Source organism: Macrotis lagotis, chromosome 1, assembly GCF_037893015.1.
Source record: "Macrotis lagotis isolate mMagLag1 chromosome 1, bilby.v1.9.chrom.fasta, whole genome shotgun sequence".
NCBI classification, from domain to species: domain Eukaryota; kingdom Metazoa; phylum Chordata; class Mammalia; order Peramelemorphia; family Peramelidae; genus Macrotis; species Macrotis lagotis.
The window spans coordinates 737,216,256-737,228,805 of NC_133658.1; the positions used below are offsets into that span (position 1 = coordinate 737,216,256).

Below are 12,550 nucleotides of genomic sequence, written 5' to 3' on the forward strand. Positions count from 1 at the left end.
TGACTTCAGGCTGAACTTTATCCACTACTCTACCTAGATGCCTCATTCCAGGACTACCTAGGTCAAAGAGACCATAAATCGGAATTTTACTTATGATATTTTTTTCTCTGGCAATGACTAAAATGTAAGCATAAAACTTTTACACAGCAAAGGAGGTCTTACTGTGTAATAAAAGAAAACATTTACAATTTAATTTCTGCTATGTTGTATACTGAATACAGCTTGTATACTGAATTCAGCTTCCTTTGGAATGTTGGCTTCTCCCATGAAGTGGTTAGCTCCCTGAAATCAGGGACTATCTTTATCCTTTGTATTTTTATCCCAAGATCTTATCATATTACCTTCCATGAAACAGGAACTTAACAAATATTTACTATTTCTCCCTTGGTTTGTTTTAAAAAAAGAGAGTAAAAGGTTTTCCTAACCAAGGAAATCTCCCCAGTAATGCCAACTTTTGAATGTTTATAAAAAGTTTCTGATTTAAATAGAAATAACATTTAAGCTTACAAAAATGATATTCAGAAGAAGTTGCAGAAATTACCTTCCTGCTAAGATAGGCTTGATATAATCCTGAAAACATAATGATATATGATGCAACAACAAAAAAAGATTACAATATATGAGGGGTTTCAAGTTGTCTGATGTATTTCTTTCTTGAATAGATATAAAAGACTCAAAATTATAGTAATAATGCTATATAATAGGAAAGAAAGTATTAAATTTGAAGTCAGAAGACTTAAGTTAAGTCCCCAACTCTTGATATTTAATACAGTTGTGACAATGGTCAAATCTCTTGTTTCAGTATTCCTGATCCATAGAATGAAATCAATAATTTTGCATTACTTCCTCAAAGGGCTATTGTGAAGAAAATTTTGTTAACTCTATATCAGTAAGTATATGGAAATGAATTATAAATTAGACTTGTCTATGTATTCCATCAGGGCAAGAATCTTTCTTAAATTCTATATTTACCATAATTCCAAGCACAGTAACTCAATCATAGTTTATTAAATACTTTTGAGGGAATATGTGCCAAAAGTTCTTTTTTTAAGTCAGTTATTTGAAAAGTAGAATTCATTTTCTCATTGCTAGGCTAGCCTTCAAATGCTTATTGAACAATTTGTATCTAAATTACTTTAAATGTGAAGAGAAACACAGAGCACAATATTGTTGTCAGGATGGTAATTAAATGCAATTAAGATTGAAAATTCATCTTCACTCAGAGTAATCAATTTGTAATGAAAGGACAGAGATTTGAAACATAATTCTACTATTTATTAACTACTTGGTTCACCTTGGCTACATCATTTCCTCTCTGTAGCCTGATTTTTTTTTTATCTATATTTGGATTCAAACTAGATGAAATTTTAAATCCTTTCCATCTCTAGATCCAGGAGTCAAGAGACTAAGTGACTATGAACTCCTCTCTAGAGATACACCTTTACTAATATGTAACTCACAGTATTGTGAGGATAAAAGGTGGAAAGGACTTTAGAAACACTTAAAGTCCTATTAAACGCCAACTATTTTATTATTATTATTATTATTACTCACTATACAACATCATCAACTAAGTGGTCAACAACTAAGCCTCTGTTGTAATAATTCCAAGAAAATAGAACCAAACCACTACTTCTGGAAACACACTTCAGATTGTCAGTGTCCTTCCTAAAATGAGAGCTGAACTTGATAAAGTAAATGTCTCAATGAAGGTTAGGTTAACATTAGCTTTGGTCATTACTACATCATACTGCTGACTTCTGGGGTCAACCTGTTCTCCTTCTGGACAACTCTATTAGCCTTTTTTTTCACAATAATCAATCAACAAGCATTTATTAAGTACCTACCATCATGTGTCAAGCACCTTGAGCATAAATGTGCTTCTGAAAATTTCCATGTAAAAATTCTATTTCTGTACTTTGGGAAAAAAAGCAGAAGCCTTGCTCCTTTTTTACTTCATTATCTTTAGAATACTCAAAAGAACATTATATTCCTTCTCCCTAAACACTTGGTCTTCGCTTTTTCAGGTTAAACTTCTATAATTGCATCAGCTGGTTCTCAAGTGACAAAAAATTCTGGTCATCTTATCACTGTCAGTCCTTTTATGAACATGCTTCAGATTGTCAGTGTCCCTCCTAAAATGAGAGATGAACTTGATAAAGTAAATGTCTCAATGGAGGTTAGGTTAGCATTAGCTTTGGTCATTACTACATCATACTGCTGACTCAGATTGAGATTTCAGTTCCCTGGATTCTTTAGATCTCTTCCATAGGAAATATTTTCTGTATGGTAAGAGATTTTTTTAATCAAATGTATTATTACTTTCAGCTTATTAAATACTTTTCAATATTCTAGTCTGTTGAGACCTTCTGAGATTCTGAATGCCATTCAGTGTTGCCTATTCTAGTTTTCTATATTTTCAAGCAAGTTAGGGATAAAAAGAAAATGAATCACCACAAGGTCAAGGAAGATATCCCTGGTTCGAGTAGGATTTTTAACTTTTCTTTCCTTCTTTCTTTTTCTTTCTTTCTTTCTTTCTTTCTTTCTTTCTTTCTTTCTTTCTTTCTTTCTTTCTTTCTTTCTTTCTTTCTTTCTTGGTGTTACATTTCTTTTTTGTCAGTATGGTGATGTCTATACACTCATTCTCACTATAATCTTTTTAAATAATGAAGGCAACAAATCAGGTTCTTGAACTTCTTGAAATCTATCTATGAACCTTCATGGGTATGTTTAAGAATTCCTGTCCTAAAGCCTTTATTCCTAGTTAGCATCAAATAATTTATGGCTACTATTTGGGTAAAGCCATTCAGAAAATCCAAATGTAATCATAGTATCACCTAATACCATTATCTCTCTATCTTGTCCACAAGGATACCATGAAAAACCATAGCCAAAGCTTTGTTGAAATGGAGGTGAAGTACATACATATATATGTGTGTATATACAAACATATATATGTAAAGAGTTCTGTTAAACTATTAGGCTAGTTATTGTCAAAAAAAGAGTTTGATCTGACATGATCTAGTCTTGCCTAAGACAAACTGACTTTTTAATGATAATTGCTTGTATTGCAAAAAAGGTTACAAACCTGTCCTTTGATTTTCCTAGAAAAATTCTGATTCTAGAGCTCCGTTGGGAATTGAAGTTAAGATCATCAGTCCATGCATCCCTCTCTCCTGGTTTTCTCCACAAAACAGGAACTACATTTGCCCTTCTCTAATACAATGATGTCTTTTGAATTTTCCTACAATCTTTCAAAAAGAGTCACTGAAAATGGAACATCCATCATGACTATCTTCTTTCAGTAACCATGAATACAGTTCTTCCAAGCCTTGTGATTTCAACTTATTGAGGGCCATTGATTTTCTCCTATTATACCAATTAGTCTATAATGATTTTATCTTTGCCAGTCCAAAGATCATTCTTCTTAAAAGACAAATCAGAAGCAAAATGTATATTGAATAGTTGCCACACATCTATCTTTTGTTATTCCTCTTATCTCCAATATTGGTTAAAAGAAAACAAAAAGACTCCTTATTTGTATCTTTAGCTTTAATGCTTATACTTAGCTAAACATAGGCTTTGAATGTTCCTAACATGACTCTTTAAAGCAGATTTAAACTTATGGTCCATGAGCTTAAAATTTTTTTGAAAGTTGAATTTCAGTATAATTGATTTCTGTTCTAACACTATGTATTTATTTTATGTATCTAGAAATATTATGTTGGGATGTGATCCACAAGCTTCCCTAGAATAGTCTAGTGGTATTTAATCCAAATAAATTCAGAACTCTTGCTTTAAAGAAATGTGCTACTCTTTTATATTATCTTTATTTACCTTCTCTTGTTTCCATGTTCAACATGGGTTTTTTTTTAATATTTTTAAATGAATCCTGTTCTAGTTTTTTTATTTTTTAAATGACTCCAAATATTTTCCTGATTACACCCAAAGATATTTTTCAACATTCATACTTCTGCAAGCTTTTGAGTTTCACATATTTTCTACCTCTTTCCCTTTCCACCCCCTTCCCCCAAACAATAAACAATCTGATATAGGTTATAGCATGTACAATCATGTTTAACATATTTCCATATTAGTCTTGTTGTGAAAGAAGAATTAGAACTAAGGGGGGGGGATCATGAGAAAGAAAGTAAAAACTCAAAAGAAGTTTTAAAGAGTAAATATAGTATATTTTGCTCTGCATTCAGAATCCATAGTTTTTCCTCTGGATATGGATGGCATTTTCCTTAACAATTCTCTCAGGATCTTCCTTGATCACTGAAGTGCTGAGAGGAGTTGTATTCATCATAACTGATCATTTCACAATGTTAGTCTTTTTTAAAAATAGTATGTCTTTAAAAAAAAAAAAGTTGGGGCAGGGGCAGCTGGGTGGCGTAGTGGATAAAGCACCGGCCTTGGAGTCAGGACTACCTGGGTTCAAATGCGGTCTCAGACACTTAATGATTACCTAGCTGTGTGGCCTTGGGCAAGCCACTTAACCCCATTTGCCTTGAAAAAAAAACCTTAAAAAAAAGTTGGGGAATAACCCATTTACCTTTTCTTTGGAACAATCCTATATGTGAATGCATAATTTCATTGTTAATGTCTTTTCATTCATCTTGGACTAATTTCCCTTTGCAGAATATTTGGCTTTTACTATGAATCTTGAAATCTACTCTCACCAAATATGTAGTTTCCAACTCACTCTACTTTCATCATTTCCAATTTAGTATTCAATTGTTCCATGTTCTAATAGGTTCAGAATTGCTCACCAGCCCCCTTTTTATCTTAAGAAGGAAATCATAACTAAAGCAAATCAAATTTTTTTATTTGTGTGCAGTTATAAGCTCTTCATGGATAACTACAAAATCTGGACATATACTTCAAATTTTTTTCTGAGTTTAGTCCTATTTTAGCAGCTCTAACTACTAGCCCATACACACTTATATATTCCATGATCATCTCAAATATTTATGATCAACTCAAACTCAGCATAATTGAAGAGAGCTTACCATCTTCCTTTCTAAATCTGTACCTCCACTTAACTTCCTCTTAGTCCTTCTGATGGCACTACTATCCTTTCATTCACTTACCCAACTCAGAATTCATTTTTTAAAGTTTTTTGTAATGCAAACGGGGTTAAGTGACTTGCCCAAGGCCACACAGCTAGGTAATTATTAAGTGTCTGAGGCCTGATTTGAACTCAGGTACTCCTGACTCTAGGGTCAGCTCTATCCACTGTGCCACCTAGCTGCCCCCCCCAACTCAGAATTCTTACTCTTATTTGATTTAACTCTCTGTCCCTTAACCTTAACACCCACTAGTTAACTACTGTCAATTCTGCCTCCAAAGCATCTCATTTTCCTCTTCACTTCAGGATCCCAGTTGAAGCCTTTATTATTTCCATTTTTTCTATAAATCTTTTATTAAAAATTCTAATTAATTGATAATCCAGACTAGACATTAACTTATTTACATTTATATATTGCTATCTAAAAGATGTAATCACTTATATGCTTAACTGGCTATTATATAACCTCTTAATTCGTTTCACCTCTTTCAGCTTTCCTTTTTTTAAAAATCCATTCACCATATACGAATGTCAACCTACCCCTCTTAATAATACCCAAAGCAAACTAAAGATAGCATGTCTTTTAAAAAAGTTGTGGAATTACCCATTTATCTTTTGTTTAGAACCATCCTATATGTAAATGCATAATTTCATTGTTAATATCTTTTCATTCATCTTGGGCTAATTTCCCTTTACAGAATATTTGGATTTTACTATGAATATACTCTTACCACATCTGTAGTTCCCAACTTACTCTACTTTCTCCTCCTCAGGGGCCTTAAGTTAATCCCTATTGCCTTAAAAGATAAAATATGAATTTTTTACTTTAACATTTAAGTTGCTCTGCAATCGGCTCCAATGCCTTACTTCATACTTTTCCCCTTGATGTGATCTTCTGTTCCAGTTAAGCTGGACTAGTAGCTTTTCTTTGATCTCATCATGTACATTGTCACTTGGGTGTATTTCTATTGGTCATTCCCCCATCATACTACAAGTCTGCTCTTCCTTCAAAATCCAGGTCAGACACCAAGTCCTCAATAAAACCTTTTCTGATTCTCACTGTCCCCCAGGCAAAAGTATTCTTGTCATATTTTCCTAGAACACTGACTGCACTGTATCATGCACTACCAAACAAGTAGCAAGAAAAGAAGAGTCCTGGACTTTGTGGTAGGAGAGACCTGTATTTGAATCCTGACTCTGATCCTGACTGGTTGTGTGACCATGGGAAAAATTGCTTAAAATTTATGAACTTCACTTATCTTACTTGTGAAATGGAGATAATAATTGTAGTAATTAACTCATAGGATTGTTGTGAGACTCACATGAGATAATACTCATCGAACCTTAACCTGTTATATCAACCAACAAGAATTTATTAATAGACAATGTCCAAGGTCCTAAATATGTCAGCCATTATATAGATCACCATCTGTCATAAGCAATATTACTCTCCCCCTCCACAATTATACACACACACAGATACACACACACACGCACACACAATTTCAAGTTTCTTGAGATTGGGATTTGTGTGAAGTTTCATCTCTGCATCCTTAGTACCTAACATGGTATCCTGTACTTAAAAGTTTTTGAATAATTCAGTCAACATTTATTAATCTTGAATGTTGTAGCTTGAAAACAATCATGCGAATTAGGGAAGATTTTAATGGATATTTTGAAGAAAACGACATTCTTAAGGTTTTCATAGGGTTAATGACATGTATTCTTTATTTTGTCTGATTCTCCTTAAAAATAGCATTCCTTTTCCTCGATGCAGATGTATTACTAGAACTCATCTTACCAAGACCATGATTGTTTTCCAGTTCATAAATGGAATGAAGAGGGAAGCAGAGAGAGAGAAACAGAATTTCCTGAGGTAACTCAGAAGAATTTGGAAGACATAGGCAAAAGGCAGCAAGGGATGTATGTGTACAAGTGAGATAAAGCTTATCTGAAGTGAAATTAACTAATCTGTCAGAGGTGAAAGATAGAGAGAAAATATGGGGAAGGGAAGGAACACTGTGTTTGCATTATTATCCCTGAGAGGGAAGAAATAAAGTGGTTGGGAAAAAATATTGGTTTATATGATTCTCACCCTGACCACCAAGTGGTGTCACTGGCCCAAGAGAGCTTGGTTGTTGACTGACTTGGGGTTCATGGGGGAGGGGGGTGTATGTGTTGGGGAAATGAAGGAAAGAGTCTTTATACAATTGATCTTTCAAAGAATGGAATATTCATAATCAAGTACTAACCACTAGTAAATATAAACAAATGTCAGCTGGCAAATTCAGCTCAGAGCTTTAAAATCTAACGTTTTCCCAGGAATTCCTTTATAGCAGTCACATATTAGCTTGGCTGCAAATATGACCCTACTCTTTTTGATATTTCTTACTGTGTGTTGTTTAGTTCTGTTTGGCTTTACCTAGCTCTCTAGTTTTGTGCTAACTCCTTATCTGGGTTTTCAGTTTTGTTGCTGGTGTTGTATTGTTTTGTAATAAATCAAATCATTACAGTTCTTGTTATCAGTAATAAGTAATTATTAAATAAATGATATTAAGTGTAACAGAAAAAAACTATGCATGAGTATATTTGCATTTGACTATCCTATAATAGACTCAGACTTTTTGTCTTTTTTCTGATAAAATTTTTATTCATGTGCTCATGTTCTCAATGAGGTCATTTAAATATATATTTCTACTCTCATCAAGCAGGGTCCTGATCCACAGGGATTTAATTTTTCCCACTTTCTTACAAATTTTATTTTTTCTGACTCTTTGAATTTCTCACCAAGTGTAAATATACTTAAAGGGAGGAACACTATATTTAATTTATTGTGCAATTTGGAAAGCTGGTCAATTTTAAAATTTGACTGTCATTAATAAAACTGCAGTTACCACCTCATTGTATTTAATATAAACAGAAAATAGATGATGAAATGAGAACCTTGAATTTGACTGTACAGTAATAACAGCCTGAGTCTGATGAACTTAAATTGAAAATTACCTTTTTGTCATTCCTCACAGTTTCAAATAGTGTTATTCCAGATAAACTGAAGTATATCAACTGGATTAAGTTCAAGCAGAATAAAAATATCAGACCATTCAAAAACTTAAATGATAACCATACACATCTAAAAGAAATTATCCTTTAGTATGTTTAGCAAAATGCCTCCTAAGTAATAAGAAAAGTATGAATGTACAATCTTATTAGTAATTTTAAGCAACCTTTTCACACATTAATTAAATATTTGCATAAAAAGACATTTTATTTCCCATTAACTGAAGGATGTTCAAAGTTTTTTTTTTTAAATTTTACTTTGTTGTTAAATGTGAAGTCTAACAAATAAAAAGATTACACTTTCTTTGCAAAAAGAGGACCTGGATTCACATCTTTTCTTTATTATCTACTATGTTTGGAATATGAGGCAGATCACTTAATCCCCTGGTCCTCATTTTGGGATCTAAATTTTCTCTCTGGGAATAAGGAAGGTCTATGACCACATGACTTCTGTTTTCCCTTACACCTCTAGATCTATGATCCTATGATCCAAATCTATGTAAGGTGCTTTGTAAACTTCAGGGATTTAGATAAATGTCAATTGTTAATATTATTATTTTTTAATGCATAAAATACAATACATTTGCCTAAAGCCTGACCAGAGATCCAAGTTTAAAAGTATATCAAAGTAATCAATAACTTAAAAAAGCAGAATTATTAAAATTCGGCTATTGTGATGTATGCTATATGGAATATTCTTATTGAAGAACAAAAGATTAGGAATACTTCAAAAGCAACAGTAATAGTAAAATCTCCACATATGAAACTATTAAAAAACACACTTCTATTACACTTTGAATTATCACTGGTTTTACATATGTGGGTAATTAAAATACTTGTCCTGTTAAGAGAAATATTAATAAAATTGTCCAAAACCGCAGACTAAAACCACAGGAAAAATATCAGCTCACAATTTGAAACCTTTCAGATTCTGACAATATCTCTAAATTCACAGTCAAAGAAGGAACCAGATATATGATACCTTTCATTTTAGGAAAAATGCTCTCATTTTTGTTGTATCTGTTTACAAAAAGTTTGTTTCTATAGTTAAAACCAACATGGAAATACTTTACATATATAGCATCTTTATCATGGTCTGCATGTACAGCCCACATTTTATTTCTTTATAAATGCTTGTTCCATCACTTCACTGAAAAACTTTACTCTTAGGTATACTATAAAGTAAATTACCTTTAGTAATAAAATTACTTTTCAGTAAGTCTTTAAATCTGTCTTGCTTACCTTTCTATAAACAGAGACAAAATGCAAAGATGTAATTACTAAGCAGGAAAGTTTTCAATTTTTAAAAGAAAAGTTAATTAAGGAAAATGCACGTCACCAAGCATAGATCACAATAAAGATGAGCTAAGTTCCTCTCCTTAAGGTTCTAAGGGAACTTGCTTTTTTCACTACAAAATGCCACAAAACATCGTAGAACTTTCAACTCACTTGTTTTCTCTTTGATGCCAGGTATTCCCTCTATCAAAATGTCATAAAAATTCCTCGGCAGCTCAGAAAATGGTCAATGGGGCGGTCAGAATAGAGTTTAGAGTAAATCAATGTTCAGCAAACAAACCAAAGACACACGTCCTTAGCCTAAGTAACATTTGCTAGCTCATTTCCCAGAGCGTTTTAAATCTCACCCCACCCCCACCTCAATGAAAATAAGATGCTTAAACTACATTTTAAAATCCCTCGAGTGATGAGAATGATGAATAGCCATGGGGCAAGGGGAAAGGAAACCTCAGCAAGCAGAGGTAGAGGGGAGACTTTGAAGATGGGGTGGGGAAAGGAGGCGGGACGGGGATTGGTTGAGGGATGCTGCTTAGGGGTTGGTGGGGAAAACTTAAAGACAGGTAGCTGGGTAGTGGGGGGGGGGGTGTTGCTTAGGTGGTAGCAAGAAGGGAGAGGTCAGGTCTGGGAAAGAAGGGAGGAGCCAACAGTGAGGGGGAATTGGGGCTAGCAGACAGCAGCTGTTCTCTTTACCTGAAGCACTTCTCGGGGTCCTGGAGAGGAATCATTCACTGCATCTCCCTTCATTCCAGATGGGATCAGACACCCATTGGGCTGCGCAAAGCTTCATCCAGCTCCCTTTCGCACCTGGCTTCTCCACCCGGGGCTCCCACCTCCCCTTGCGGAGCCCCAGTTCACCACTCAGCGACCGCGAAAGCAGCTCCAGCCCTCGGCGGCCTGAGAGAAGCAGCTCCAGTCCCCGGGGTGGGAGCAGCTCCCCAGAGCCCTGGCTCCCCACATCCCCCCTACAGCTTTGGTGCCCACCTCGTCTCGCTTCCACGGGCGCTGAGTGGGGAGGGTGAATGCCCTCCGCGGAAGTTGGAGGAGCTACTGGGATGGGGGGCCAGGCGCCCTGGGCGGGCGCGCGGAGTGCGGCTCCGAGCGGCTCTGGAGCATCCCGCCCTCCCCGAGCCGGGAGCTCCGCCAGCGGGACTGACACCTGTGCCCAGAGCCCCGAGCCGCCGCGGGGCGCCTCCCCAGCATCTCCTCGCCGCGCCGCCCCGCACCGCGCCGCTAGCTGGCGCGCGCAGGTCTCCCTGCCGCCACCCACTAGCCCCTTTTGCCACGCGCGCCTGGCTTCCCTTAGCCTTTCACGCCCTCTAGCCACCACGCAGGGTCGCGTTCCCGCGTGCATTCCAGCCTGCTCCCCAATGCCTTTGCACGCGCGCGCGCGCACACATACACACACGGTTTACACACACACACACACACACACACACACACACACACAAACACACAACCAGCCCCCTGCAGCCCTCGTTTTCTCCTTTCTGGGACCTGGCCTTTTGGAGCCTCCTTTGTCTGTATTCGGAGTCCTAGCTGTCGGGGAGAGCCAACTCTTGGTGCAAGCTCCGCAGCTTTGCATAATCTCTTTTTCTTTTCAGATTCTGGTCCTAGGTTATAGTGGGCTTCTACATTTTACTGTATTGTGAGGGGCTTCATATTTGGTATAGTCTTGGAATGGGAGGCCATCCTATTCCCAAGAACACGGTGGGTTTCTCAAGCAGCTTGTAGGTTCCTTGTTCAGATTTTTCTCAAAATTAGGGACAGCATCCTACCTCCAGGAGTCAGCCCACCCATTTTGCAGAAGCCTCCAGCCATCTCTGAGTCTGGAAAATCCCAAGTGAATTATGCTTAGCAGACGACAAGACATCCCTTCAAATCCATTCATATTTGGAAGCTACCTTATTCCTGCTTTCCTAGTTTTGGTCTAGCTCCCATTAGTCACCTCAGGTCTAGATCTCAGATGATTAGCCAACTCAAGAGATCTAAACACAGAAAACTTTTCTCTAAATATCTTTTTAGTGAATTTTAATATTACTTTAGGGTAATAAGAGTACAAAAGCCCAGGCAGATAAGTGTCTTGTGCAAGGTCATAAATTGGGGTAATTGCTGATAGATACATTCTCAAATCTTAGGTCACAGTGTTCTTTCAGAACAATCTTTTGCAAAGGTGTAGTTCAGAAGGGGAGGGAGAAAGGAAAATAATAAAATAAAAGTTTCTCAGAACAGTCAGATGCAAAAAGCCATTAAATACTTGTCTACCTTCAATGATGTTTCAGGCACTTAACCAAGTGAATTGACCAGCTCTCAGAGGATTTGCAATGACAGGGAACATTGATATGGGTTGACATCAAGGACATGAAGAACATTTTTTTCCTGTGTCTTTCAAGTAGTGTAAAAGTAATTATGAAATTATAAAATTAAGCAAATATGTATTCTTATGAATAATGATGATATTATAACAATGTATCAATGGAGAAAAATACTTTATGAACATTAATTCTTCCTATTAACCAGAATTTAAATCAAAGGCATGTCATAATAAACATTACATTTGCTTTGGTGGGCTCCGTAGGAACAGATAGGCTAAAGCATCATTTACATAGAGGGAAAGGATTTATTATTTTTAATAATAACTGAATATGTACAAGATAGTTTTTTATTAGCACCCTGGAGCTATTAAAAATAAAAAATAAATTTGAAAAAATAAAATCTTTTCAAATATTCCAGCAAGTCATTTAATACTCTAGGATAATACTACCTTCTCCACCATCCATTCTGAATAACTTGACCTTTGCTGGTTTGCCATTTCCTTCTGCACTTCACTTTATAGATGGGAAAACTGAGACAAACTGGATTAAATGACTTGCCCAGGGTCACAAAGTAAGTTCTGAGGCCACATTTGAACTCAGAAAGTTGGGTGCTCTTAACTCTGGGTCCATCTCTCTATCCACCGTGCCAACTAGCTACCTCTGGAATGAGAGAATTTGAGTCCAAATCCCAAATTTTCACTATATTAAATTATTACAAACCTACATGGGTCTCTGTTTCCTCATCTGAAAGGGGAAATAATTAGATTAGTTGATTTTTAAGATCCCTTTCAGTTAAATAAGCAACGACTCTATG

General features: G+C 36.0%; 1 protein-coding gene across 2 annotated transcripts in view; it reads right to left on the bottom strand.

Annotated features, from left to right (window-relative positions):
- The window catches only part of SGCG (sarcoglycan gamma), a 313,578-nt gene extending 303,267 nt beyond the window's left edge, over nt 1–10,311 (bottom strand). Inside the window, exon 1 of one of the 2 annotated variants that reach the window (XM_074216214.1) lies at nt 10,115–10,311. In XM_074216214.1, the coding sequence (XP_074072315.1) occupies nt 10,115–10,168 (54 nt within the window). In that variant the 5' untranslated portion in view covers nt 10,169–10,311. Of the gene's footprint in view, nt 1–9,577; nt 9,706–10,114 lie in introns of those variants that run through there. The other variant, XM_074216217.1, reaches the window with a different exon arrangement.
- Nucleotides 10,312–12,550: the final 2,239 nt, after the last annotated feature.